A 26184-nucleotide genomic window follows, 5' to 3' on the forward strand; every position below is an offset into this window, starting at 1 on the left:
TTATTTTTCGGACATAAACGCCTCATGAATTGTACGAAACTATATCATGAACTGAATAAAGCTATAACTACACTCTTCAAATACATTTTAGGTACTAAAAGTCATATAAAGACCTGTAAAACTATATTAGGATTCTGGAAGTCACTACTGTCTTTACTTTATTTATACTCTTTCAAACAAATCAATAAATGATGGATTCTGCCACCACCTTTGAGTAAATGCTTAGAGAATTATGTAACGACCAATAAAAAATTATATAATTAATGATTTCTCAGCTGGGAAGATAATTTAAAATATTATGGATATTAGTTTTCTAAACTATTCAATCGAAATATTAAGAGTTGAATCAAAATGTCTGCCTCATTGCCTCTGTACCTGAGGGCTAGGTGGATATTTGCAGTTGGTATATTGTATTCATGTCTGACTCAAGAAAACCTCCCTGTATATTGGGGCCTATTTCTTCATTGGTTTCATGAATATCGTGAAACCCAAAAACCGTTTTCTCTTTTAGGATCATAGGGCGGTTCAACTGTACAGTAGCAAGCCTGGGACGAAAAGTAAAAATTTAAGAGTAACCTTGCTTCGCCAAATTGGAAGCACTGCTTTGGCAGGCATTGAGTAACCCTCCTTCAGCAGACTCAATATCAAAATTCGTACTTCGCTAGCCACAAAGAAAGCCTTGTTAATGGAAAAAGTCATGCTCCGCATACACGATTCGGTTGTCAATTGTCATTACTCGCGGATCATTTGAATGATTCGCAGATCACAGTTTGTTTCTAGCTAAATATTACGATCTCTAAAATGACCGAACTTGATGATCTTCATCATGCATCTTGCCAACAAATTGATCGCATTGTCATCTTAATCGAAGACACCTCCTTCAGTTTGGACCCCCTAACAGAGAATATACAAAAATAATTGGTTTCCGGTTTGAACCCCTTAGCACAACTTATTGAAATTGTGGGTTTTTCCCATTTGACCACTCTTAATTGAGAACAAATGGAACAAAGAAAAACCAACAACGATCTCATTAATATTCAAATTCTTACAGAATGATAGATTACATAACATTTTTCTTCAGAAAATCCCAACAAAACTGATCATAAGGAACTCCAATTGACACCATCTAAGTGCTTCAGCATTTTCAATCTAATCTGAGACCCAATCTGAGTTTGTTGCAAACAACAAAAGAAAAGAACTTCCTCTCGTGGTAGGTGTCATTCCAATAGCCATCCCACCTATGCAATGTGATTTTGGACAAGGGGTACCGGACCATCGACATTCTTATCCAAATGATCAAGAAGATTGCGATAGAAGCAGGGTTTGGCAACACGTCAAGTACTTGATACATCTGTGAAGTCGATGACGATTTCGAGATACTTGATCCAATTTTGAATTCATCCTTCGTTTCATCAAGCCACTGAAACAAAAGCATGTACTAAACTGATGGGCTCGATATTTTCACACTTTATCCTCCTTGTTGCTCAAGGCAGACAGACATCTAACGCCTATAAATTCTGAAGCTTTGCGAAGAGTATAAATTCACGGGTAATCCAGCTAGTAATGTGATTTTTCATCACATATTTGACGAGACAAAAACCAAAAATTAAAGAAATGAAAAGGCAAAAATGAGGGGAGAAATATGAAGATGCATTTAGTAACTTCAGTTTTCAGCTTACCGCCAGCGATTGTTATTCTTCATCACCTTCCTTAACTTTTTATCTCACCTCCCTTTTTCTCTTTATCCTCCCTTCTCTCTTTAAATATTTCTTTTTTTTTTTTTTTTTGAAGTCGACTACGATCTACTTATGTCGTTACATTTGGCATTGATACATCAAAGATGTGATACGCTCAATAACTGCCCACTCAAACTGAAACAAGACCGGGCCTATAGCCCAACAAGACAATGGCCTAAAGCCCAACTACATTATTTACACCCTAATAATCCCAAACCAAATAACCAAAGATTCCACCTTCTCTGGGATTTGAACTTGAGACCTCCAGGGATTTCTGGAGTTTATGTCAACACCTTGGAACCACTTGGGCTACCAACTGTTTTTTTTTTTTGAACGCAATATGTAAATATTTTAAATACATGTCTTTTCAGTATACTACTAAAAAATGTTACGAAATTGGTAACCTAGTTGCGTTTCCTTGGGACTGTTGTCTCTTTAACAAAATTGGATGTGTCTGAACAACCACCTGTTTTTTCTATTACTGCCCCTTCTCTCATCCCTCCTCTACAACATCTCCCGTCAAATGCTGGCGTTCTGCTAGCCAGTCTGCAACCCTAATCTCCATCTTCACATTCTCTCACCTTAAGGAGGGAAGCAGCTAGATTTTACCTCAACTCTTACTATCATTCACAGAAATTTCATCTCCCAAGCTTTTTAATAACTCTATGCAGAGTACTTGGAATTCTTATTTCGATGAATCATTTGAGACAACTTCTCGTTAACTGAAAATCAAACTGAAGCCAGGATTGGCAACAAAATAAAGAACAGAAGCTTTGGGATCTTTTATACTCTAAAACATTTTCAATGTCAGTGAATTTCTCTAATGTTCTGAATACATATTTCAAAATGTTTCAACAACAAATCTTTTTTTTCTCAAGGTTTTCTCGTTTGTCAGATGAACATATAAAAAGTGTGAGGGTAAGTAATCTCAATCCGCGATGAGAGAGACAGAGAGATGAACATACAACATTGCATATAAACCAGAGGAAACAAGAAAAAATAATTTACTGCCCTTCTAGGGAGTAAAAAAAACTCAGGCACTTGTATGTTACCGAAATATCAAAATCTGAAGCTGGGATCGACATCCATTGCCCATGAAAATTTCGCGAGAAGAGACTTGTTGAATATCTGTACAAAAAATAGAAATGATTAGTAACATAAAGTGAACCTAATAAATGAGGTATTGCAAATCGATTACACGAGACTTGTTGAATATCTTTACAGGGGTTCCAACTAGTTGATAGAGATGGTGAAACTTGAAATTTTAGATGCATATATATATATATATACCTTCTCAATTGGAACGTCATGGCGTTTGCACCAAGCAACTGATATCCGAGGATCAAGGTAATTAATCTTAGACGTTCCCAATGCGACGGTCTTCAAATCTTCTTTGGTCCTCATATCCCTTTCCATTTTCTCAATCTTTACATTTGTCTGATTGATCTTCTTCTGCAATCTGCAGAATCAATAGCAAAGATGTGACAATTATACAGAAAATGCATTGTAATATAGAGAAGAAAACTTTTCTTACGCTTCAGGAGCCAAATTCCTCTTTTGCTTCCCATCTGCATCCTTCAATGGAGGTTTCCCTTTTTTCGCCCTTGCCAGATCCGTACCCAATTCATCCAATAAAGCCTATTCAAACCATCAATAATGATGTCAGATTCAGTACAATCCTCCTAACAAGTAACAACTCTTGGAATTAAAAGAGAAAAATCATAATAGAATGTTCAGAAAGAAAGTGAAAACTTAAGTAACAGAACTTCAAGTGCTTCTGTTCATTTACTACTCTAAACCATCTTTTCAAAAGACTTGGTTAATTAACCAACCCCGTAGAACGAGTTGTCACAAATAAAAGACCTCTATCTATGGAAATTGATATCTTCCTTTTTCTCTTTATTTCTTCCATTGAGTTGGAAAACTACATGGTTTACATGATCTCTATATTATACAAGCAAATATACTGCTTTATTCCATTCCGAAATTGATTAACTGTGTCCTTGTTATCGATTGTACGACTAGCGCTGAAGTGGAAATGGTACAAGAATAAAAATGACTGATACCTTCAACTCATCCATCTTCTCAGTCAGCCTTGACATTTGTGCAGAGTGGGACTTCGAGACAGTACGTTGATGGTTACATATAATTGCAACCTGAAAAATAACATTGGTAGAAACAATGAAGCAAACCCAATAGCAGATTCTTCGTAGATACAACATGGAATATCTTGTTTTCATCCTTACCTCCTTATTAGCGTGCTGATAAACTACGATTTTCTCAGCAACGTCACCATCCTTCGTATCTTTGTTCAACTAATCATCAACCACAATATACTTCAGCAGATGAATAGTTATATATAAAAGACAACCGGGCAAAACATAAATGGAAGAAATAGATATGATAACTGATGAAGATGATTCTTTTTAGAATATATCCATGTTTAATCTTCTTACCATGTCATCCAAAGTAATTGATGCATTGTATGTACGGAAAACTTTCGCTGTAAGACCAGGCATGAGTTCCTTGAGATGAGCATTCAGCTTACTGGTGTCCAGCTTGTCGAAAAGATCTTCACCTTCCTTTTTTCCTAAAATAAAGAGGAGAAAAATCATTAGCTCCAATATGAATTGGCAGGAAATAGCTATTAAGAGAAATACCGAAATAGACTCACCAGTTTTAAATTGTCCAATTGCTTTATACACGGGAAGCTCAACTTCCACGGTGTTGAAGTATCTAATGGAATCTTTACCAAGGAAATCAAACTGGATGATGCAGAAAGTTGAAACATTATTTCCACAGATGTACAGTACAACACAATAAAGTAGGAAATATCTAGAACCCAAATTCTTGCTTACCTGTAATTTGTTTGGTGGTACTAAATCGACATTTTCCACTTTCAGTGTGCAACAACCAACAGTATCAGCCTCATCGTCATCCTGCAAAAGCAAATTAAAGAAGACAACTGGAAACTGTTAATGTGCTATTAATGAAAAAAAAAGAACTTCTAAGAGTGTCGTATTATCAAGAATACTCTATCTTCTTGTATTTTGGTAGACATGCATATACATCCACACCGTCACAGTAGCTACTTTTTTGTAATTCTATAATCAAATTATTCAACTACCCTGTAATATGCATATACATCCACGCCTCTTAGCTCCTGTGACCAGCAAAAGCCACCAAGTACTGTGAAAAGACCTTTTAAGTCTACTAGAGAATCAACTTGGTAATATTTATAGTTTTTGTCTTAGTCACTAATCTCAAGATCCTTAGCTTCCGTAGTTACATAGGTTATTTAAACAATCTAGAATGCACATTTTTCTGGCCAATATTCTCAGTAGCACAGAAAAGGATGATTGATAAAAATGCTCTTCTGAATACCACAAAGTTAATTGACCCACACAAGAACTAAGAAATTAGCCAGTTAATGAAAACTTATTTGCTTTAACTGCCTTAAATGGCATTGTAAGAGAGAAAATGGATCAAAGGGATAGCTGAACGACAATATGACATGCAACAATACAATTAAAAGTTACCTTCTCATTGCCCGCCCTGAGAGCCAATTTATCTATAAGGTAAGTTGCAACTGCTATTTGACGTTTTGAAAGATCTTTATTCACAAAGTCCCGTGTGTAATTTGCTCTAATATCACGAATATATTCCTGCCAACAATTGATAGTAGCAGCTATTAGCGTCTTACACATCTGTTGATTAAGTCTCACAGTCTCATAGACAAACCACTAGCTTAGGAGCTAACAAAAAACCAACAATTTACCTTCAGTAGCCTTGCTTTCTCATATTTTTCCTTGTCACTTTGCCCTTTCAATGAACTACTGGCAGCCAAGAAGACATATTTGAATTCTTTTGGGTTGATTGGATCGTTCCAAAATGCTAACCATGTAACAGTATTGTCATGCTTTACTTCTTTCCACCTGCAAGGGCATCAATCCAGCTTCAATATTCAGGGGCACAATCCATTAGACCAAAGGACAATACTGCGGAATTCTTTATGGAAATTTTGAGAGGACCTTTGACCAGGGATTGGACACTCTGGGATAGGTGCCCCTTTTCCTATATTTATTGTAATATCGCTTGGCCGAATGCGTTTCTTGAGTTTTCCCATCTGATGTCATAAAAGTAACATACAATAAAAAATGAGTAGGTACTCTTATTCTCTTAGACATAAAACCGAGGCTTAAATACAGCAGATTCAAGTATAGTTCATCGACTTCTAATTTATCAAACATTTCAGATGGCACGAGATGTGATACCTTCGGATGCTCTCCTCGGCCACGGAACAAGCCAGGTGGTTCAACTCTGAAGTTTCCAACCTGTGAACTAAATATGTCAAGTTACAAGTGTTTGAAATTCAAAAGCAAACAAGGTAAAAATGACAAGAGGGAAGGGAAAGATCTACAGTAATTTCAAAAGGGGTAGAATATCAAACTCTATCACATTATACTTGAGATGTGAGAGGCACAGAAGATGCCAACTAAATAAGTGGTACGGTCTATGGGCTACATACAAGTTACAACAGCCCGAATATTCACCCTCATCGATACATCACAGACCAGCCAATTGAAAAAATAGTGAATGGTGGGGTGTAATAACCTTCATCCAGAACAAAACTTATATTTAGGTAACAAAATTAAAATTTCTCGATCTGTACTGTGTAATATACAAGTCGTAGTTTTAGACCTTCTCTTTGACACCATCGACTACAGCCCACATGTACTTCTCTTCTAGCTTTAATTTTTCTTCTTTCACGGCTTTCTTCTCCTGTGTGACCATCAATAGTTGGTTAAAACATTCAAACTGAAGTAAGAATTTTATATGTATAAACTGAGAGTAAGAAATCGTTCAGCAACATATCCTCATTATGTCAGTAAAGCAGAAATTATAGGTAATGTATTTTTTAAAGCATATTGACTTACTTCTGTGCTCATTTGCTTCTTCTTCTCCTTCTCATTCTGGTGCCAATCGTAAATGGGGGTGAAATCACAAAGCTCGAACTTTTTAATTACATGATTTTTCCCAAGAACCCCTCTCCAATCGCTCATGAAGTTCTCAATAAATTTTGGTTTCGTAGCATATTCTGTATCTTTCATCACTGCAAACATTGTTGCAACCTGCATTGAAGGAACGGAAAAGACAAATGAACAACAAGCGCCACTAGACTGCTAGATCTTAAGAACAAAAAGGTGCAGCTCTGTAGCATCCAGATCATGTCGCAATAAACATGCATGAAGCCATGAACAAAAAGGCAGAATACTGCAACTCAATGGGACAATCATCAACCCACCTCCTCTTGCTCAGATGTCAAATCAACTGGCTGCCCATTGTATAGCATCTTTACTCCATGAGGCTGATATGGAGGAGGGAAAATAACACCATTGTGCTCTAAGGTAGTCCACTTTTGCCCATCACCAGAGCTAGGTTGTACTTTTGAAGACTTTGAGTATTTAGAATTCTTCATCACTTTCTTTGAATTCCTTGATGAATTCTTCATAGAAGTGGAAACAACTTTTGTTGTTGTTTTCTTCGAAGTTTGTAATTTGACGTCTGTGGTAGCTGACTTCTTTATAGGTTGTGATTTACTATCTGATGCAGCTGACTTCTTCATTCTTTGTGCAATCGGAACATCATCATCATCCTCTCTCTTTGCTTCAGCTTTCACAGAGACTTGCTTAAGTTTGGCTGAAGCAGATGTATCCAACAGTTTTGGCTTTTTAACTAAAGACTGACCTGATGTACAACCATCGGTTAGAGGCCTCTTGCTCAAAACTTTTGGGGATCTCAAAGGTTCATTTTCCTTCTTTATGGAACCATTCTGCTGATTTTTAAAAGCAAGAGGCTTTTCATCATCAGAGTCATAAGACTTCTTAACAGATGATGCCCCACCGGACTTCAACTGGAACCTGGATGACAAGGGAACCTCATCCTCTGAATCTTCGGAAGATTTGTTGATGTCAGCTCTTTTCTCTTCTGACAATGATGAACTAGGAATAGATGAACTACGATCCTTAACGACATTGTTTTTTTGTGTTCCTGATGCAGTACCTGCTACTGAAAGCCTAGCACTCAATGGTTTGTCGTCATCAGAATCCTCAGAATCAGCAGTTTGCTTAACAGGATGCTTAACCAAAGGCTTCTTCTCAATATTGTTAATTCCTGAATTTTGTCCAGGTGACGGCTTTGGCTTATTAGGAAGTGAAGCCGATGCCTTCGAATTTGCTGTAGGGGATATCGAAGCAGATATAGTTCCAGATGCCCCCTTTCCCTTTTGCAGACTAGAATTCTGACCATTGCGTGAAGGTGCATCAAGAACAACCTTACTTGATGAGACATCATTCCTTTGAGATGATACCTTCTTTATGTCCGACTTCACTTGATTTTGTGTGGATGTCGTCTTGCTCCTTTTGAAAACAATAGGTTCATCATCATCGTCGTCATCATCTTCATGAAACTTAGGTTTGACACAAGTATCAACAACCATTATCAAACGTTGCAGCACACTCACACGTAGATCACAAAATCATATCTCGCTGCATCAATATCGAACCATTTAAGCATCAAAAGGTATGTAACAAAACAAGGCTACTATGTAAAGTTTAATCCAATCATCAAGGTAAATAAATAGGTTTGATTCTGCGAAATAAACAACACTTCTTCCTTTATCTTCTAAGTTATAACAATGTGATTCTAGTTTCTAAACTTTCTAGAAGTATAACGACATATCAATATCATTTTTACTTGTTAGATTGAAATAAGAAATCCAGTTCATCTAGTTCCTTGGGTATATGAGGGTAAGAGAAGTTGCAGGTCTCTCTTGACAAATAACGAAATATCGATTAGAACTAAAAAGTATTTTGAAATATAAAATTTAACCTAGAAGAACAAATTTAAGTGTAACCGTTGAATTTCCCAGCTCTAACATGAATGTTTGTCAGATTACACTCATGCTAAAATTTGATTCTTTTGCGAAAATTTATGAAAGTATGGCACTGGAAAGAGTAATCTTGGAGATAACCCTAAATGCTCATGTTACTAACCCTAATCAAATAGTAGTATATAGAAAAATCACAGAAAACTCCATATTAAGTAAAAAAGAAAAAGAAAATTACAAAGTAAAGAAGCAAGAGAGCTGCCAATACGAGCAGTAACCTTCAAACACGACGAAGAAGAAGGTCGAAGAATGGAGCTGGACGTGATGTTGCTAAAAGAAACCGGAAACCAAGATTAGGGTTTTTGAGATACAATTTGTGGAAGTAGGAGAGAAAGGGATGAGGAGAAGGTGGTTACCTAGAGGTGGATCGAGTCGGTATGTTTTTCCGACGGCGAGATGATTCCGGCGAGGGTGGGGCTTCGATTTCTGGAATGAAATAGAAAGAAAAGAATGAAGAGAGACGACGACGTTATAGAATTTGGTGGGCTGCCTTGGAGGGGTGATTTTAGGTCGAGGATAGGTGTGTAATTATCTTATTGATAAGGGTACTTTCGGGTGTCTGTTTCGGGTGTCTGTTTCGGGTGTCTGTACTGAGTGAGAATCGACCAGGTTGCAGGTGCTGAGTATTGACTCGGCCAAAACCAACAGGGAATTTTGCTCAAATGTCCCGATTTCGAGTGCCTCAAGTTTATCCCCAAATCAGAGAAAGAAAACGAGTTTTTCATCTCTCTCCTCTTGAATCTCACTAATCGGTCGATTTGTCTCAAACTAACGTCCAAATTTGTTGCTCGAATCAATCCATCACTCAAAGTTAGTCGAGTTATCCCCTTTTCATCTCTTCAAGATACCTAAGGTTTGAATCACAAGCTTGAGAAGCTTTCACTCTCTCTCTCTAGTCCGAAATCTATAAAGGGTCTCCTCTATCTATCTCAAACAGGTATTTCATCTCTAAATCTTCACAATGTTAAATGGTTATGTTTGATCTTGTGTTGTGTCAATGAATTGAAGACTAGGGTTTGATTATTTACAAAATGTAGGGTTTATAGTATAAAAAATGTAGGGTTTTTTATTATGTGTTTGATTGTGTGTTTCATTGTGAATGAAAGCATGAATGATGTTAGATGTAGTTAGGTTTGATTTTGGTTGGAACCCAATTGAAAATTTGGTTTATTATTAAAATCGGTTGTACCAGGTCGAGTTGAGCTAAACGAACTCGACATGAGCCAACCGATTTCACCTCTAGTAAGTTGTCCCTCCTTCTGTTGCTACAATCGATTGGGCAATGTCGTTATGTAATGGTAAGAAATGACACGACCCTGCCGATCATGTGGCTAGAAGGGTTTTCAGCAGAGTAGTGTAATTCTATGTCGAAATCATATGTATAATGTCGACATGGTCATATCTAATTGTGGTTAAGGTTTCATACATCTATTCACATGTGTATTTTGTTTTTGTTTTGAAGGAATTTCTTTCTTTTTGTGAGATGGGATCTCTTAATATATGGTTATTCCACGGGGGAGATCGGGAAAATGTGCATAAAAAGAATAAAGAATATGTTGGCGGCCAACAAGGTGAGGTTGTTTTACAGGACAGTGCGACCCTTAGGCCTCGTTTGGGAACGCTTAAAGCGTTTTTTGGTTTTTTGTTGTGTTTGGATAAAAAAAGCTGAAGCGTTTTTTAAGCACAAAAAGCCCGTTAGGCTTCTGCGTTTAGCTTATCCGGGAAGCTACACGGTGATTTTAAAGGGCAACAAAAAAATTCTATTTTTTATTATTGCTGCCTCTTTCCGTTCTTTCTTCTTATCAAGTTAGGGTTTCAAGGTTCCAGACAAAGCTAAAAAATCAAAATAGATACATGAGTTGGTTGAATCTTTGGATGAAGTAGTTCAAAATACATTTATATGATTTCATCCATCTTCATCAATCTTACTTGTAAGCAAGAGATGGTTGAATGTTCATTGTTCCACCAACTTTTTCTCTCTACAAACCAGTCATAACAATTGTTCATCAATTTCTTCATATATATCCCAATATCCATATCTCATTTCTCTCACTATCATCTCTGATAATCCATGCCCCATATCTCAAAGACCTTTCCTTTTTCAAAATTTGTCCCCAAATTGGATGAGTTTACAAACCCAAATACCAATTTCAATCCTAAGTATAAAAAAGAAGAGAAGAAGAAGTTTTGTTCTCCACAAATTCATTTGGATTGTTGATAGGTTTTATCACAATCTGTAATGGGTCTTCAAAAATTAAAGCTTAGAATAAGAAGAATAATTGTTGATAGGTTTTACCCCCTGGATTCTTTACTTTTACATATGGAGGTAGTAGAGAGTCTTCATCCATTCTTTACTTTTGTCTTTTTGTATAATGGCTCTACAAAAATTATTTTTATATGATGGAAGCATTGGATAAATTTGATGTATATAATTTTATGAACATAAAATATTAACAAGTATCTAAAAAATTAGATAAAAGTATTGTACGCTTATTTTTACCAAACGCATAGTATAGCTTTTAAAGATAAAAAAAATTGCTTTTCTTTTGTCATACCAAACGATCACAACAGCTTACTATAAAGTACTTTTGTTTAAGCGCTAAAAAAGAAGTTGTTGTAATAAGCTATATGTGTATCCAAATGAGGCCTTACTGTTCTTCGTGAAGTTGTTAGCTCAGAAGTTGGTGTAAATTTGGATATCGATTCCATGACTTTAAGTTTCCAGGTTCCCGATATTTCCGAATTTGGTGCACCCATAGAAATACGTAACGATAAAGATTTCAAATTTTATTGGTCAGTTGCAAAATCTCACTTCCCGAGGTGTCTACCTCTTTATGCGACGATTCAAAAGGGTTCAACAATAAAACTAGTGTAACACCTTTAGTAAGTTTTGTACCTGATACTTTTTGCGAGAAAGGGTCTTCCAGGGCTTATGATCATTTCGATTTTGATTTGAATAGTTATCCAAGTACCTCAGCGAACACCCCAATTAAAGACGAAACAAATAAGGTTGATAAGATCATTGGTGATATGAATTATTTTCCAACACCCGAACTTAAAGAAGATATTGTCCGTAATGATAATGTTATTCGGCCAGAAAGTAAGGGTCGAGAAGGAGAAATTGAGAAGAAACTTCATCCAAAATGATAAAGTTATTCGTCATACCAAACTTAAGGGTAAGGAAATTCCGGTAATTAAATATGAATATATAGTTGATTTAAATTGTTCGGAAATTTGGGAATATTTTGATGACGAGGTGGGTGGTGTAGGGAATGATTCATCGTCAGATGAAGTGGAAATAGTTGATGAAAGTGTTTGGGGTCGAGGTCGCTATAAATTTAAGAAAGTTGAAGGAGATGATTGGGAAGACAATCATGTTCCGAAAGAAGAGAAGTTTCTAGAGCAACATACATTCACTGGTTGTGCGGAGGTAGGGGGTTTGCCCTAAATGTGTGGTGTAGACGAAAAAAACAGTAGGTATGACACTGATTGTTATTCTGTAAAGTGGAATGCTGTTTTTGGAAGTAAGCAAGAATTAAAGAGAAATATGAGTGTGTGGGCTATCAATACAAAATTTGAATGTAAGGTAAAGAAGTCCAATAAAAATCGCTTTGTTGCATCATGTGTTGATGAGAATTGCAAGTGGTACATACGTGCAACTACAGTAGGTGAATCTAGTTGTTTCTGGGTCATGAAGTTAAACAATACCCACTCTTGTAGTGTCATTAGCAATGTCCACATGGTGCATAGGCAAGCCACTTCCAAAGTGATCGGTGAGTTGATTAAAGATAAGTTTGTTGGTGTGAAAAGAATTTATACACCAGACGACATAGTAGCTGATATCCAACAACAAATGAGAGTTTCACTGTCATATAATGTAGCATGGCAGCCAAGAGAGCATGCTCGCAATTTGTTGAGGGGTGTTGTTGATGATTCGTATGCGATCTTGGAACTGTACTCGAAAGAGATTGTTCGTCTAAATCCAGGTATTGCCTGTTGTCTTGGGAAAGATAGTTTGAACCATTTCAAATTTTATTTCATGGCTTTGGGATGTAGCATAAGGAGATTTTTACGTGGCATCAGGCCTATGGTTATTGTTGACGGGACATTCCAGAAAGCAAAGTACCTTGATGTTTTGCTTGTCTGCGCAGGGATCGATAGAAACAACAATATTTACCCAATTACATTTGGCATTGTTGATTCTGAAAACGACATGTCGTGGCATTAGTTCATGTATCAGTTTCAAAAAAGTATTTGTAATGTGGAGGACCTAGTGATAGTTTCTGATCGCCACAAGAGTATTGAGAAAACGATGATCGACGTGTTCCCCGGTGCGATGCACGAAATTTATAATTATCATCTTAATATAAATGTGAAGGCAAAACTCGGGCATGGAAATTTTAGTGCGTTGTTATTTAGAGCATGCAAAGCCTTCAAAGTTGAAGATTTTGAAAGAATTTTTCTTTAGTTGGAAATTGCATTTCCTCGCATTGGTTGTTACTTGCGCGATGTTGGGCTTGAACGATGGGCACGTGCTCATGCGAGTAAGAAACGTTATGACATGATGACATCAAACATTGCCGAAAGTTTGAATAGTTTGATGAAAGAGGCAAGAGAACTTCCTGTTACACATGTTGTTGAGTTCCTTAGAAGTATACTACAAGACTGGTTTTTTAGACGACGTGAACAAACAACTTCTAGCGGCAGGATCCTTACGCAATGAGTAGAAAATGTGGTGGATGAAAGGAAGTCAAGGGCTGAGCATTTAAGAATTGTACCAATTAGCGGTAAACAGTTCGAGGTACGATATCGTCTTCATCGCGAGGTTGTGGATGTAAAAAATAAGACGTGCACTTGTCGTGTGTTCGATCTTCAACAACTTCCATGTGTGCATGCTCTAGATGTTTGCAAGAAGAGATGTTTGGATGTTTTCCATCTTTGTTCAAGGTATAACCATCTCGAAACAGTCAAAGATGTCTATGCAGACTCGATTTTACCAATGACATCGTCATCTGCTTGGTCGTCTTCAGACGGTGTGTCGACCTCAAATATTAAGCCTCCCACTACACGTCGTCGAGGAGGAAGACCTAAGAAGGCGCGAAGAAAGTCTTGAGGCGAGGTCTTACCCAAGAAGCAGGTAAAATGTGGGAGGTGTGATCAATTGGGACATAATCGTAAGAAATGTAGAAACAACGAACCCGTTCCTACTTTTTCCAAAACTCTTCCCAAATAAATGTTAATTTTTATGTTGAAACGATGATTATTTGATGATATTATCTTTAAATTGTAAATAATTATTTGATGATATTATCTTTAAATTTGTATGTGTTAAATTATTATTTGATAAATGATAAATGAAGGTTTTTTTAACTTCCTGGAGTGTGAATCGATTCATCAATGTCGCGTGGCTTCAGGCGAAATCGGTTACCACATGTCGTATTGGTCCGTCCGAGCGCGACATTGGCAAACCGATCTTAGATCCAGTAACGTATCAAATTTCTGTTGTGCTAATCGACTCAGTGTTGTCGATACTATTCAGTAAATTTCGATTCCTGTTGATCGATTTGAGCTACTGCACTTCATTTTCGATTTTCAATCTATTCCATTTATCAAATGCCATACCGTAGGGTTTATGATTTAGATACTTGTTTTATGTGACATCCATCCATATTACCATGCCACCATAGAGTGCAGGGTTCAGCTACTTGTGTAAGTTGACACACATGCTTATAACCATACCATAGGATCTAGGGTATCTATTGTAAAGTCGCATCCTTTGACCATAGTTCATATCTTGAGCTATGGTATACTGCAAAGTATTGTACTTGTGTGTGGTTACTTCATATGTCTCATCCTTGACCATAGTACAACACCTTGACTAAGTATATAAATGGGTTCATGTGTAGAGTAGATAAACAACATAAATTATTATCGTCGAAACATAATCACAACACCCATGAGAGCTCGTCTCTATGATGAACGAGAACAATGAGAACTTCTGCGGGCTGAATGTTACAGGGACTGTATAAGAGTCACTGCGTTCCGAGATTACTATGTAAATCCCACGTTTCGTCAATACGAAAAAGCGCTTCAGCGACTAAGAGCATGTAAATCCCACATTTCATCAATACGAAAAAGCGCTTCAGCGACTAAGAGATGGAGTAGCAAGAATGAGACTTCGTTTACAGAGGCGTAGGTTATTTCTTTCTGAGAGAGCACTAGCCATCTAAGTTCTCCATTTGTTATTCGAACACAACGTACGCCATACACCGACATTGTCTGGGATAATCTAGATGGTATAGATAGTTACTATGTGGGTTCAGACAATAAGGACGATCCAAACCTGGTGTCTGACACAGGTTCTGAACCTGAAGTCTGAACGTGGGTTAATTTAGATTTATTACCGTAATTATTTTGTTTACGTTTTATGAAATGTTGTCGTTTGCTTACTGATCGACTCACCAGTGTCCGATCGTTTTGTTGTTATTTAAGTCTTTACTGTCTGACCGATTAGAAATTTAAATATTATTAACTACATATTTTATTACTCATGAAAAGTTCAAAATACATAAAATCTACCATGGATAAATTTTTCAACTAAGCATCAATCATTTCTCTACATTTGTCACACAAAAACATCTTATTTTCGAAAGAATAGCGGTACGTTTTGTGAGAGCATTTTGACCCTTTGTCGATACTACTACAATCCTCTGTATCACTAGAAGAAGCTCCCCCATGACAACAGCTGCAACCTGTCGGGATCTTTCCAAAAAACCGAGGACATTTGTGTAGATCATGCCCCGATTCGTAGCACAAACAACAATATTTATTCTGAAATCGACAAGCATAGATAAATTATTAAGTTGGCTAAGACATTAGAAACCCCCCAATACCATAAAAAGAACTTACATCCTCCTTCATCTTTATTGCATCAGATAACCATTCGAATGCATTACATGCATTGTTCTTACATGAAAGGAAGTGACCATTTCCTCTAACATCACCAGTATACATTAACGACATGAACCCCTTGGCGACCGTAACTGCATCCTACACGATGTCATCGACATTCGAAAAGCACATGCCATTCCTTTTGCATGCGATACAAACATTTGCATTAAGGGTTTCCATCTTCCGAGTAAGTAGTTTAACCAATATAAGACTAATAATGGATATATATAAAAAAATATTGATTGTTAAAGAAGTCATTTCATTTATAACATAGGGTTACATTGATTTTTTTACCTTTGCTGCAAAAGTCATTTAATAGTTGCAGTGTGCAGTTAATAGATGTGACAACACAACTTTTCCAATCTACACACTGCAATACACTTATGAATGAAATTAAATAATAGATACTTAACGCAAACGACAAATTACTGTTTCTTTTTACATTTGGAACTTTAAATCTGTTTCATGATATCATCATGTTTTGAAACCACAACTATTTCTAGGTCAAATTCAAAACATTTCCGACAGCTGACGTACTTTTCCGGCTTTCCACTTATAGGATATTCATCCAACCATTACATAAAGGGTTAATACATGGATACCCTAACCAAGGACAGTCAGTATAAGCATGATTATCTTCCTTACAGTAGTAACAACAACTTTGCGTATTTGATTTTGAAACTTTTAACTCCATAGCATCATCTAACCATTGAAAATAATCACACCTATCAACTTGCCATTTCAAATATTTTCTACCTCGTGACGGGTCACGTTCAAACCGAAGTAGTTTTGTAATACCGATACACCTACTATTTGGACATTTTGAATATATTCAAGAACATTTTAATGCGGTGTGCTTCGGAAGGTCACATAGTTGACATACAATGTTGGAAGACAAGGAGGCCATATAAGATTACACAATGATTTTGTAGGTAATGAGAGATAGAGTAACCTTATTTGTGGGCATTAAACCTGTTTTATAATGGTTTCCTTCAAAAAATGACCGTTGGGCAACGGTCGTTTACTTTTAAAAAAAAAATCAAAACATAGTATTAGAGATCATAAGGTCAAATTGGTAGTGCTATGTCGACGGTGTTGAGTCAGAAACAGTACGACTCAACCGAATCTAGCACTCGTAAGGTATTAAAGATCATAAGGTCAAATCGATTGTTCTATGTCGACTAGGGGTAGGAATCGGGCAGGTTCGGTCAGGCTCGGGCATAATAGAGCCGGGCTCGGGCGGATCGGGCACCAACTTCTCAAGCCCGTGCCATACATTCGGGCGGATCGGGCCGGGCAAATCTCCCAAACGTACTGCCCGTAGCCCGCCCGTGCCTGCCAGCCCGAACGAGCTTCCGCGGTCACGGGTCGGACGGGCTCGGGTGATATTGAAGAACAAAGTATTTAACTTATTCTTCACATCAGCCACCCACACCCTTATATAAGAATTCTCAACCTCTCTCTAATTCAAAATAAGAGAGGTGGGACTAATAATTTTAGAAATTCTTACTAACATGACATCCTTCCCTTCCCCTTCGAAGTTGGAAATTACTTTGCATCCATCGCTTCCCTTAAATATAAGCCTCCAATCATTTTTTATGTCTAAATATACAATGTGAGACTAATAATGTCATATGTCTTAGTTCAATTTACGTCGTTCTTTTTCCTAAGTAAAAGTAGTTGTAAACCACCTGACTTTGATACTACTACTTTAACTTCACACAAATTTTTAATTCACCTTACTTCCCTTTGAATTTTTTTTCAACTAGATGCTTTGTGATTCTATTTTGTTTTTGGTCCCAATAAAATATGGGACTAAAGATATTAAATGAGCCAGTTTTGTAAGTGAGATATAAATAACCCTCACTTGGACTACTTTCTCTTGTATCCCAATGATATGGGACTAAAGTATGACATATGAGACTCTTTTGTAAGTGAGATATAAATAACCCTCACTTGAACTACTTTATCTTGTGTCTCGATGATGTGGGACTAAAGAATTATATATGATAGATTTGTGTAAGTGGGATATAAATAATTATCACTTAAACTACTTTATCTTGTGTCCCGATGATGCGGGACTAAGAAGTATGAGAGTTGAATGGAAGAGGAGCAAATACAACTATAAAACAGTAAAGATTCACCTTTTACGTATTTTGCTGAAGTACTTATAAGAAACAAGTCGTATCACGTGTTATGTAAGTAAGGTGGTCTACTTCTTTAAGTCTGATGGGATGATTTAACATCACATGTGTCTAGATAAAAAAGAGTAGCACCTATAGACCTACAAAAAAAATTAAAGAAAAAACTAATAAAAATATGTTATTGTTATTAGTTTTTATGACTAATGGTCTATGCTGCTATGCATGGCTTTCTGTTTCTCTTTTTAAGCACCATGATTAATATAAATCTTAACAAAAAAAACAAAAGAGAATAAAACTTTTGTTTTATCAATGTGAAATTATAAAGTTTATTATTTTAAATAAATTCCATATTGTATTGACTTCATAAGGAATATTGTATTATCTAGCAACAAGAAAAAACTATGTTGACTTCTTTTCTCTTAGTTTAACATAGGCTAGTCTAAAATTTGGAATAAATGAAAGAGATGAAATGCACTTTAGCATTCAGAAGTTTAAATTATTAGTACATTTGAGTAATGTAGATATAAACAAAGTTTTTGTGTAAGTGGAAAATCTTTGGATTTGAAACTATAGTTGTTCTTAATTTTTTTTTTTTTTTGAGAGATAGTTGTGCTTTTCTCATTCGTTCGTTATGAAGGAGAACATAGCCAAATTAACCAAATACTTTTCATTGATATATTTTCACGGAGAACAGTGACAAATAGTTGAAAAAGACCTACTATCAATTGTCATAATTTCGTAAGTTACTTAGTTTTTTGTTGAAAAAATAAAATAAAAAAGTTACTTAGTTGCTTCACTAAAGTGATTTCATCTATATAGGTTTGTTTAGTGTGAATTAATAAAGCTATTGATTTAAACACAAGTATGATGTGTCAAATCACGTGTTGTAATGATATATTGTTACTTGTTTTGAAACATTAGATTATGTATTTTACATTTTTATAATAATGTACAAGTATTTAATTTAAGGTAAAGAGTATATCTTGGTTGAGCAGATTAAGATACGGAACATGCACGGTGACCATGCCCATTAAAGTGTATTAGTATTTAAAATGTTTTACAAAATTTTGTTTAGAAAAATATACCAAAACGTTTTTTTTGTGTTCAAAACAAAACACATCAAAGTTAGGAGGAAAAAAAAACATGGTCATAGAAACCATTTGATATAGTCAATTACTATTGACAATGTCCCATGGTTAGTCAAGGTCACAAGAAGGCTAACATCACAAAACAAACTTTAAACAAGCTTCAACTATATAGTCCCACAATTTTGGGTTAGAGATAAAAGAAGCAAGCTTCAACTATATAGTCTCACACCTTAAGGTTAAAGACTTTAAGCAAGCTCCATCAATCAGTCCCACATTGTTGGGTTATAGATAGAAAACCAAGAGGAGATGTTATATTTGCCTCTTCCTTTGGTTCACAAATGAAGGCTTCTTAAAAGCTAAAATTTTTTAACTCCAACTCTTTAGTCCCATTCCTTATGATCATATAAATGAGTAGATGATCAGATGGATGAAAGGGGCGCTCGGGTAGGAACGGTCGGTCGGGCAGCGGGACGCTATCGGACGGGTATAGTGGGCCGGGCCTCGGGTAAGGCCTCTTGTCCGAGGTCCGCCCGCATAAACCCGATTACACGGGCCGGGCAAACCCGAGCCGGGTTTCAGTCGGGCATCGGGTCTCAACGGACCGGACGACTAGGGCCGGGTATCGGGTTTTCAGACCATTTTCCCAACCCTAATGTCGACGGTGTTGAGTCCTAATCGGTACGGCCCAACCGAATCTAAAACAGTAAGGTAGTAGAGATTATAAGGTTTAATCGGTTGTGCTATGTCGACGTTGTTGAGTCCTAATTGGTACGACTCAACCGAATCTAACAACAGTAAGGTATTAGAGATCATAAGGTGAAATCGGTTGTGCTATGTCGTTGGTGTTGAGTCCGTAACGGTACGACCCAACCGAATCTAACATCAGTAAGTCAGAAAGACCAAGTTTATAAGTCCAAAACAAAATAAATTGAAACCAAAACACAAAACAAAATAGATTGAAATCCATAAAGAGTCAAACGTTGTCTTAAAAAAATAGATTTTAACCCACAGTGGTTGAAACAAACACATAACAAAATACGGAAACAAGTCTATTTCTTCTTAGCAGTTTTTTTGGGACCGTCTTTTTTTTCTGCCGCTATCCTTGTCGTTGTCCTCCTTGTCGGCGGAACTGCTTCATCCGGGACAATTGACGCTTCAGGCGGAACTTGCTCATCCAATACTCGTTGAAGGATTTTCATGTGCGAATCCCCCCTTAAATACCTTGAAAGTAGCCATGGCATTTCTAATGCCTTCTCTCTGAAAAAAAAATTGAAAACAAATTTAGTAAATAAATGAGAATTACAAATAACAAATTTAAAAATACTTGCATAACGTAAGTTGAGTAAACTCATGTAGTATTCGATGAACCCAACTTTGTTTTCGGCTTGGGTACTCATCATTTGTTCTGGGTTCTGCATCTTTGGGTGAGATACATGGTTGAACCAGTTGATGTAATCATCTCTGGTAGTTTGTCAATGGACAACTACTTCATCGGACCGTTTATCCTCTGCCAAAATGTGATAGCGGTAGTTCTACCAATACCAATTGAAGTCCCCATAATCCTTTACATCAACCCTCTTCTTCTTGGTCGGTCTTATGGGATTGCTTGGTATTGTTTGGGCAATTTCAAAATGTCGGAGTACCCTTTCAGGTAGATATGGTTTAGCTATGTGTTAAAATACGATGCACCTAGTAAAAATGCACAGTTGGGGGGTTTGGACCGACCACCATCGATAGGTTTGTATGGGTCCCAAGTAACCTATAGAAAAAAAAAATACCTCTTTAATGTATTGAACTATTTATTGCAAAATATAAAAATAATCCAATTTATTTTACCCCTCGATCATGCAGGTTGTCTAGTTTTTCACGATACAAAATCAATCGACCCTTCGGGTTCGTGGCAGAAGGATGTTCAGCCCACTTACACATCATGGGCATGCCATCGATAGGTCTGTACTCCGGGTTAGGAACGGACTGACCAAGATGAAAATGGTCGTCTATCCATGCCTATAAGAATGATAAACATATTTTCAAACATAAGCTTAAAAAACTAATAAACGAGAGGATATTATAAAATGAAATTGAAAATTACTTGGAGTAGTGGAAAATATCCAGCTATTTGTCTTCCATTCGTAGAGGCATGACCAAGCTGCCGGAATAGATATGCCAGACATGCCGAGCCCCATGAATATTTGGGGACTTCAGATAGGTCCATCAAGTACCGGAGATAGTAGACGGGTACTTTGGTGCCGCACTTGGCACAGAAAAAGGGTAGACCCCATCAAGTGTAGTAGGTACCCTCTGACAGCTATGTCCTTTCCCCGGGTGTCGTCCCCATCTTTGCGACCCCCATGAACCAATTGAACCCATGACATTCTAACACTCCTACTCTTGTTCAGTTTCATTTCAGCCTTAACGTCTTCTTCCGCGACCCCTAATCCTTCCTTTAGAAGAGCGACATCATCAAACTCCTTTTTTTCCATTGTCATAGAATTCCCTTCAATCGGGAGTCCCGTTATCTTATGCACATCTTCTAAAGTGATAGTCATTTCTCCAAAGGGTAAATGAAATATGTTCGTGTCTTGGTGCCACCTCTCAATTAAAGTCGTGATGACTATACGGTCTAGCTTGTGGTAGGAGTATCGAGCTATTTGTAGAAGTCCACTTTGCTCGACACGGTTACGGACATCAATGCATTCTTCGCAATGTCCCAGACGTGATTTTTCTTCTCATTATCATTTCTTTGCACATGTCGGAGGGTTCCAATGTTAACGCAAGATGCGCGGTTGTGCAATCGCAACAATGACGTTCCTATGCAACAATATACTTTATATTATACACAATTCTCACCCCAACTCACCCTAAACCAAATGAAATAAATAAGATATGTGTTCACCACACCAAGTTAGGTAATTTGTTACCTTCCCGTCCCAAATGTCTCTTGCTATGTGGTTCTCGTAATTTACGAGAAGCTTTCTGTCTGCCGGATCTCCAAGAAAAGGACCTACGTGTGGAGCCCTTTTTTGTTTCTTTGATCGTTGACCTTCTCCCGTATTTTTTCGGGCGTCTTCTTTCCTTTCCTGCACGCTCGTGGTGGGACGAACACGGGGTGCCATAACTGAACATAGTTGAACAAAATAATAATAAAACATAGATGAAGCAAACATGAAAAATAATAATAATTTAAGTCGATTGGCGTATGTCGATACTCTTTCCACCAGTTCGACACGAGGAAATCGATTTTGTCTCCAGTAGTTACTGGACTTAAATCGATTGGTGTATGTCGACACTCTATCAATATGTTCGACCGACGCGGTCGATGATGTCTCTAATAGCTAGTTACTGGAGCACAAATCGATTGGTGTATGTTGATATTCTTTCAACCAGTTCGACACGAGGCAATCAATTTTGTCTTTTGTCTCCAATAGTTACTGAAGTCAAAATCGATTGGTGTATGTCGACACACCATCAATATGCTCAACACGACGCAGTCGATGATGTCTCCAGTAGTTACTGGAGCACAAATCGATCGTCCTAACTCGAAAAACAAGGCTTAATAACTGACACGAACTCATCGACAGTTACCCTAACACATCAGTCTACTACGACCTATTTCAAGATTTCAATAATGAAGTGTAGTAAAATTCGCTTAATTTCAATCAAACATAAATAGAACCTAATCTAAGTCTAATAAGAGTAAGCATACCACATTCAATAATAAATAATCACAAAAACTTGGTTGGTTTTAGGGTTCACCTTCAAGTTTGGGGATTTTGAATCTTTTGACAAATCCAAACCAAAAGGCCTCTTAACCTTGCTTTAATCGTCACCTAAATCGACCACAACCAACACAAACGAACTCTTCCAACCTCGGTATGTAGAGGAACACGAAAATTTGGGTCCTTTTGATGTAGAGAGAGAACTATTGATACCTTTTCATGTAGAGAGAGAAAGATTGAGTAGAAGATGAACTTAATGGATAGTTTTGATGTAAGAAGATAGATTAAGAGAGGCTTCCTTTTTTGTTTTGTAGAGAGTGAAGAGAGGGCTAGGGTTTTTTTGTAGTGTGAGAGGTTTTGTGGAAAAAGAAATGAGGGTGGTTTTTTTTTAGAGAAGAGTGGTTAAGAGAGAGGGAATATGGATAGTTTTATTATTGGTTGTTTTGGAGGGAAATAATTATGGAGGGCCTAAAGGCCCCTGGCCAAATTCCGGTAAGCACTCGAAATTCTTAGGGTCTCTCACACGTTGTGCTTCGACCGGGTGCTTTTAGCTGCACCCAACTTTTTTATTTTCCGTTTCTATTGACGTAAATAAATTCTGTCAATTATGGCGTTACATGAATAAATAATTTTTACGAATTTCAATACTAAAAAATTACTGCATAAATTAAAGTAGATGTCATTTCATTGAAATAACATACAAACTTGATAATTAAACTTTTTAGGGCATTCTAATATTCGTAATACAAACATTAATGGGATCCCAAATATTAATCAGAAACACTATCCCCCGAATAATACGATGGACGTTCGTCTTTAGACTAAAATATTAATCAGAAACACTCCCAAACATGTCATATGATCGTGTCCAACCTCGCCGCAAACAGGGCATGGTGTTTCAGCCGCCTCCTGAATAAATTGAACAAATTTGTTATGTTACATTGAGAATAAAATACATATTTATATATATATATATAACCACATACGTAACCTAAAAATACTAACCTTTAAGATACGATCGATATAGTCTGAAACCCAGTCAAAATAATTGCACTTCTTGCAGTGAAGAAAATAACCTCTCCCACTATCTCAGCTCGCATAACTCAAAGTTAGATAATCATGACAATCGTACGGACAGTAACACCTACTCCATCCACACTCACTCATGGAATGTCCGGAACGATTACAGACCAAGCAAAAACACGACGATGAACTAGACATTTTTACTTAATGGGACCGAAAATGCATAACAAGTATATTTATATTGTTTACTGATAGTTTGCAACATCCTCTCCATACCACAACACTTAAATATTGGGATTCGTCTGCGATAAGACAGTCTGAGTTGAGCGGACAAGACAACTTTTCCAAGGTTGAGGAGACAAGACTTAGTGTTTGGGTTGATTGAACAAGACAGACATCCTGAGTTAAGAGGACAATACACACATCCGGAGTAGAACGGTCAAGATGACAATAAATTGAAGTGTCGGGATGAGACTAGAATATGTCGGAGTTTAAAGCGAAGAAAAACATATCAAAATTGCATATTCACGTTAGATGATGTATGCGAAGGAGTTGCACAAAAAGATATTTTTAGGTCATGTCTAAATTACATATTACTCAAACAATTTAATCTAAAGTTACATGGCTAAATAATTGGACACACAATCTCTGACGTAACTCGTCGATATCAGACTCCGTCCAATTAGAAATTTCTTTGCCCTTCGTCAAACATTCAATAAACTTCAAAACGTACAACCCACAATCATTGTTGCAAAAAACAACAAAAAAATATTATTTTTAAAGTATTTAGAAAGGAAACACTTAATGCTTCTAAAGGGCAAAACTAAGCATTCGACTAACTTACTAGTTGTGTTGTTGATGTAAGTTGACTTTACTCGTCACTACCCAAATTTTTTTACATGGTTCATCTCTTACCACCCAGAGCATAATACGACCAAGAAATGAAGAATGACGTGTTGTTGGACAGTTACCACTTAAAGAATCATATATAGTAATTTTTTTCTTCACCATGTCAACGACAGCAAGTATCCAATGGTTAAAATTAACAAACAAAGGCATGCACACTATTTCAACTTCCTTCCAAGGCTTTGTCGCAACGAGTTGTGAACTTGACACATATTTGTGATGCATATTTGAACCCTTAAGAGGGTCAGTCTTAAAATTGCTTCATTCCGTACAAGTCCACAAATAATGCTACAAGTTTATATGAAATCATACTCTTAGTTCTAAGATCCTTTACGGGAAAACTAAAATACACTAAACACGATAAAGTGTATGAAAACTTACCGATAAAAAGTAGGGGTGAGCAGCGGTCGGTTTTTTTCGGTTTTGGCTCGAGCCGAAGCCGAACCAATAAGTGGCGGTTTGAATAAATCGCCGGCCGAAGTCGAGTCGATCATTCGGCCGGCCGACAAGGTTCGATTCGGTTTGGTTCGACTCGGTTGAGTTCGACTGATCGGTTTAACCGAGCACAATTTAGAGAAAATTGTAAACTAATGTTATTCATTTCATTGCATATGCCGAAAATAAAAATTAAGAACCCATCGTACTTTTCCGCCATTACACACATATGCCGAGAATAAAATTAAAAATTCCTCGTACTTTTCCTCCATTACTAAAAAAAAAAGTAGAAGTGCGAATGCAAAATCTATAATTTTATGTTACTAACTAAGAATAGGTTGTGGTAAAAAGAAGATTAATGAAGACTTATCTTTAAAAGCTTTCAATCAAGTTGAATATGTGGTTGATGAAGCCGACAACAACAAATAGAAGGAGGGCGGATAATAGTATGGAAGACTTGATTAGGAGTTTTCTAATATTCTTCCTTTTTAGTTTAACAATTTCTAACTTTACAAAATTATTATTTTATTTTTCCTTAAGGTTCGGTCGGTTCGGTTTAGGCGGTTTCTAGAAACTCAAGTCGAGGCCAAACCAGACCAATTTTGGATGGGAGATTTTATAGGGCCCCCTCATTTTTGTTAAAAGGCCTCCCCTCAGTGATAATTTAACAAGTAAAATGGTTCATGGGGAGGCCTTTTAACAAAATTGGGGAGGCCTTATAAAACTTCCCATTTTGGATTGTTCGGTTTTTCGACCGAACCGAGTCGAATGGTGATCGGTTCGGCCCAAGAATCGATCGGTGCGGTTCGACTTTGTTTGGTTCGACAAATTGGTTCGATTTTTGCTCACCCCTAATAAAAAGCAATCACGAGTGGTCCAGTCCGACCCGTACCTCTCTGGGTTGCAATCTCTGCGTTGGCTGAAGTAGTGGAGCACGACATCTATATGCTATTGTCCAAGGACAATGTAATAAGTGTCGTGACACTATCGATATGTTATACCATCACAAAAGAAATAAAATGTTTTGAAAAACTAACCTCGTTATTTAGCCAATGCCCCTTTATCCACAAATCTCTAAACCTTTTAGGCTCGACAATATTTTGACCGAGATTAACTGCAACTCTTGACCTACATAATAGAAAAAAAAAAAGTTAAATGTCTTTCATTAAACAAAATATTAGACGACGATAAAGACAATATGAAATGTAGTAAGACTTACACTATTTTCTTCCA

The 26184-nt window shown here is 36.9% G+C and overlaps 1 protein-coding gene across 5 annotated transcripts; it reads right to left on the bottom strand.

Moving 5' to 3' along the window:
* Positions 1-2517: 2517 nt before the first annotated feature.
* LOC147567261 (DNA topoisomerase 1 alpha-like) lies at positions 2518-25897 on the bottom strand. Of its 5 annotated transcripts, XM_086653887.1 has the most exons (18): positions 25866-25897; positions 9042-9633; positions 8904-8955; positions 7042-8284; positions 6674-6868; positions 6438-6518; positions 6011-6070; positions 5768-5862; positions 5515-5671; positions 5276-5401; positions 4595-4675; positions 4411-4501; positions 4193-4326; positions 3983-4051; positions 3803-3892; positions 3271-3374; positions 3027-3195; positions 2518-2864 (listed from the first exon to the last, which is right to left on the bottom strand). In XM_086653887.1, exons 4-18 carry the CDS (start codon positions 8233-8235, stop codon positions 2796-2798), a joined length of 2715 nt encoding a protein of 904 aa, XP_086510013.1. In that variant the 5' UTR covers positions 8236-8284; positions 8904-8955; positions 9042-9633; positions 25866-25897; the 3' UTR covers positions 2518-2795. The 5 variants fall into 5 exon arrangements, with proteins under 5 accessions (XP_086510013.1, XP_086510011.1, XP_086510012.1 ...); XM_086653885.1 differs by lacking the exon at positions 25866-25897 and having other exon boundaries at positions 8864-8955; positions 9042-9422; XM_086653889.1 differs by lacking the exons at positions 2518-2864; positions 25866-25897 and adding an exon at positions 2873-2952 and having other exon boundaries at positions 8864-8955; positions 9042-9422.
* Between the last annotated feature and the right edge of the window lie 287 nt (positions 25898-26184).

The sequence above is a fragment of the Eschscholzia californica genome, unplaced genomic scaffold, assembly GCF_041429995.1.
Source record: "Eschscholzia californica isolate CP2 unplaced genomic scaffold, dmEscCali1.0.p SCAF_1, whole genome shotgun sequence".
Classification (NCBI taxonomy): domain Eukaryota; kingdom Viridiplantae; phylum Streptophyta; class Magnoliopsida; order Ranunculales; family Papaveraceae; genus Eschscholzia; species Eschscholzia californica.

Excerpts from the sequence above, each read along its gene's own strand:
- LOC147567261 (XM_086653887.1), bottom strand. The coding sequence starts at position 8,235 with ATGGTTGTTGATACTTGTGTCAAACCTAAGTTTCATGAAGATGATGAC. Across the intron at positions 6,519-6,673 it reads AGAAGCAAATGAGCACAGAA|GAGAAGAAAGCCGTGAAAGA; the intron begins GTAAGTCAATAT and ends ATGGTCACACAG. Across the intron at positions 5,672-5,767 it reads TGTCCAATCCCTGGTCAAAG|GTGGAAAGAAGTAAAGCATG; the intron begins GTCCTCTCAAAA and ends ATGCCCTTGCAG.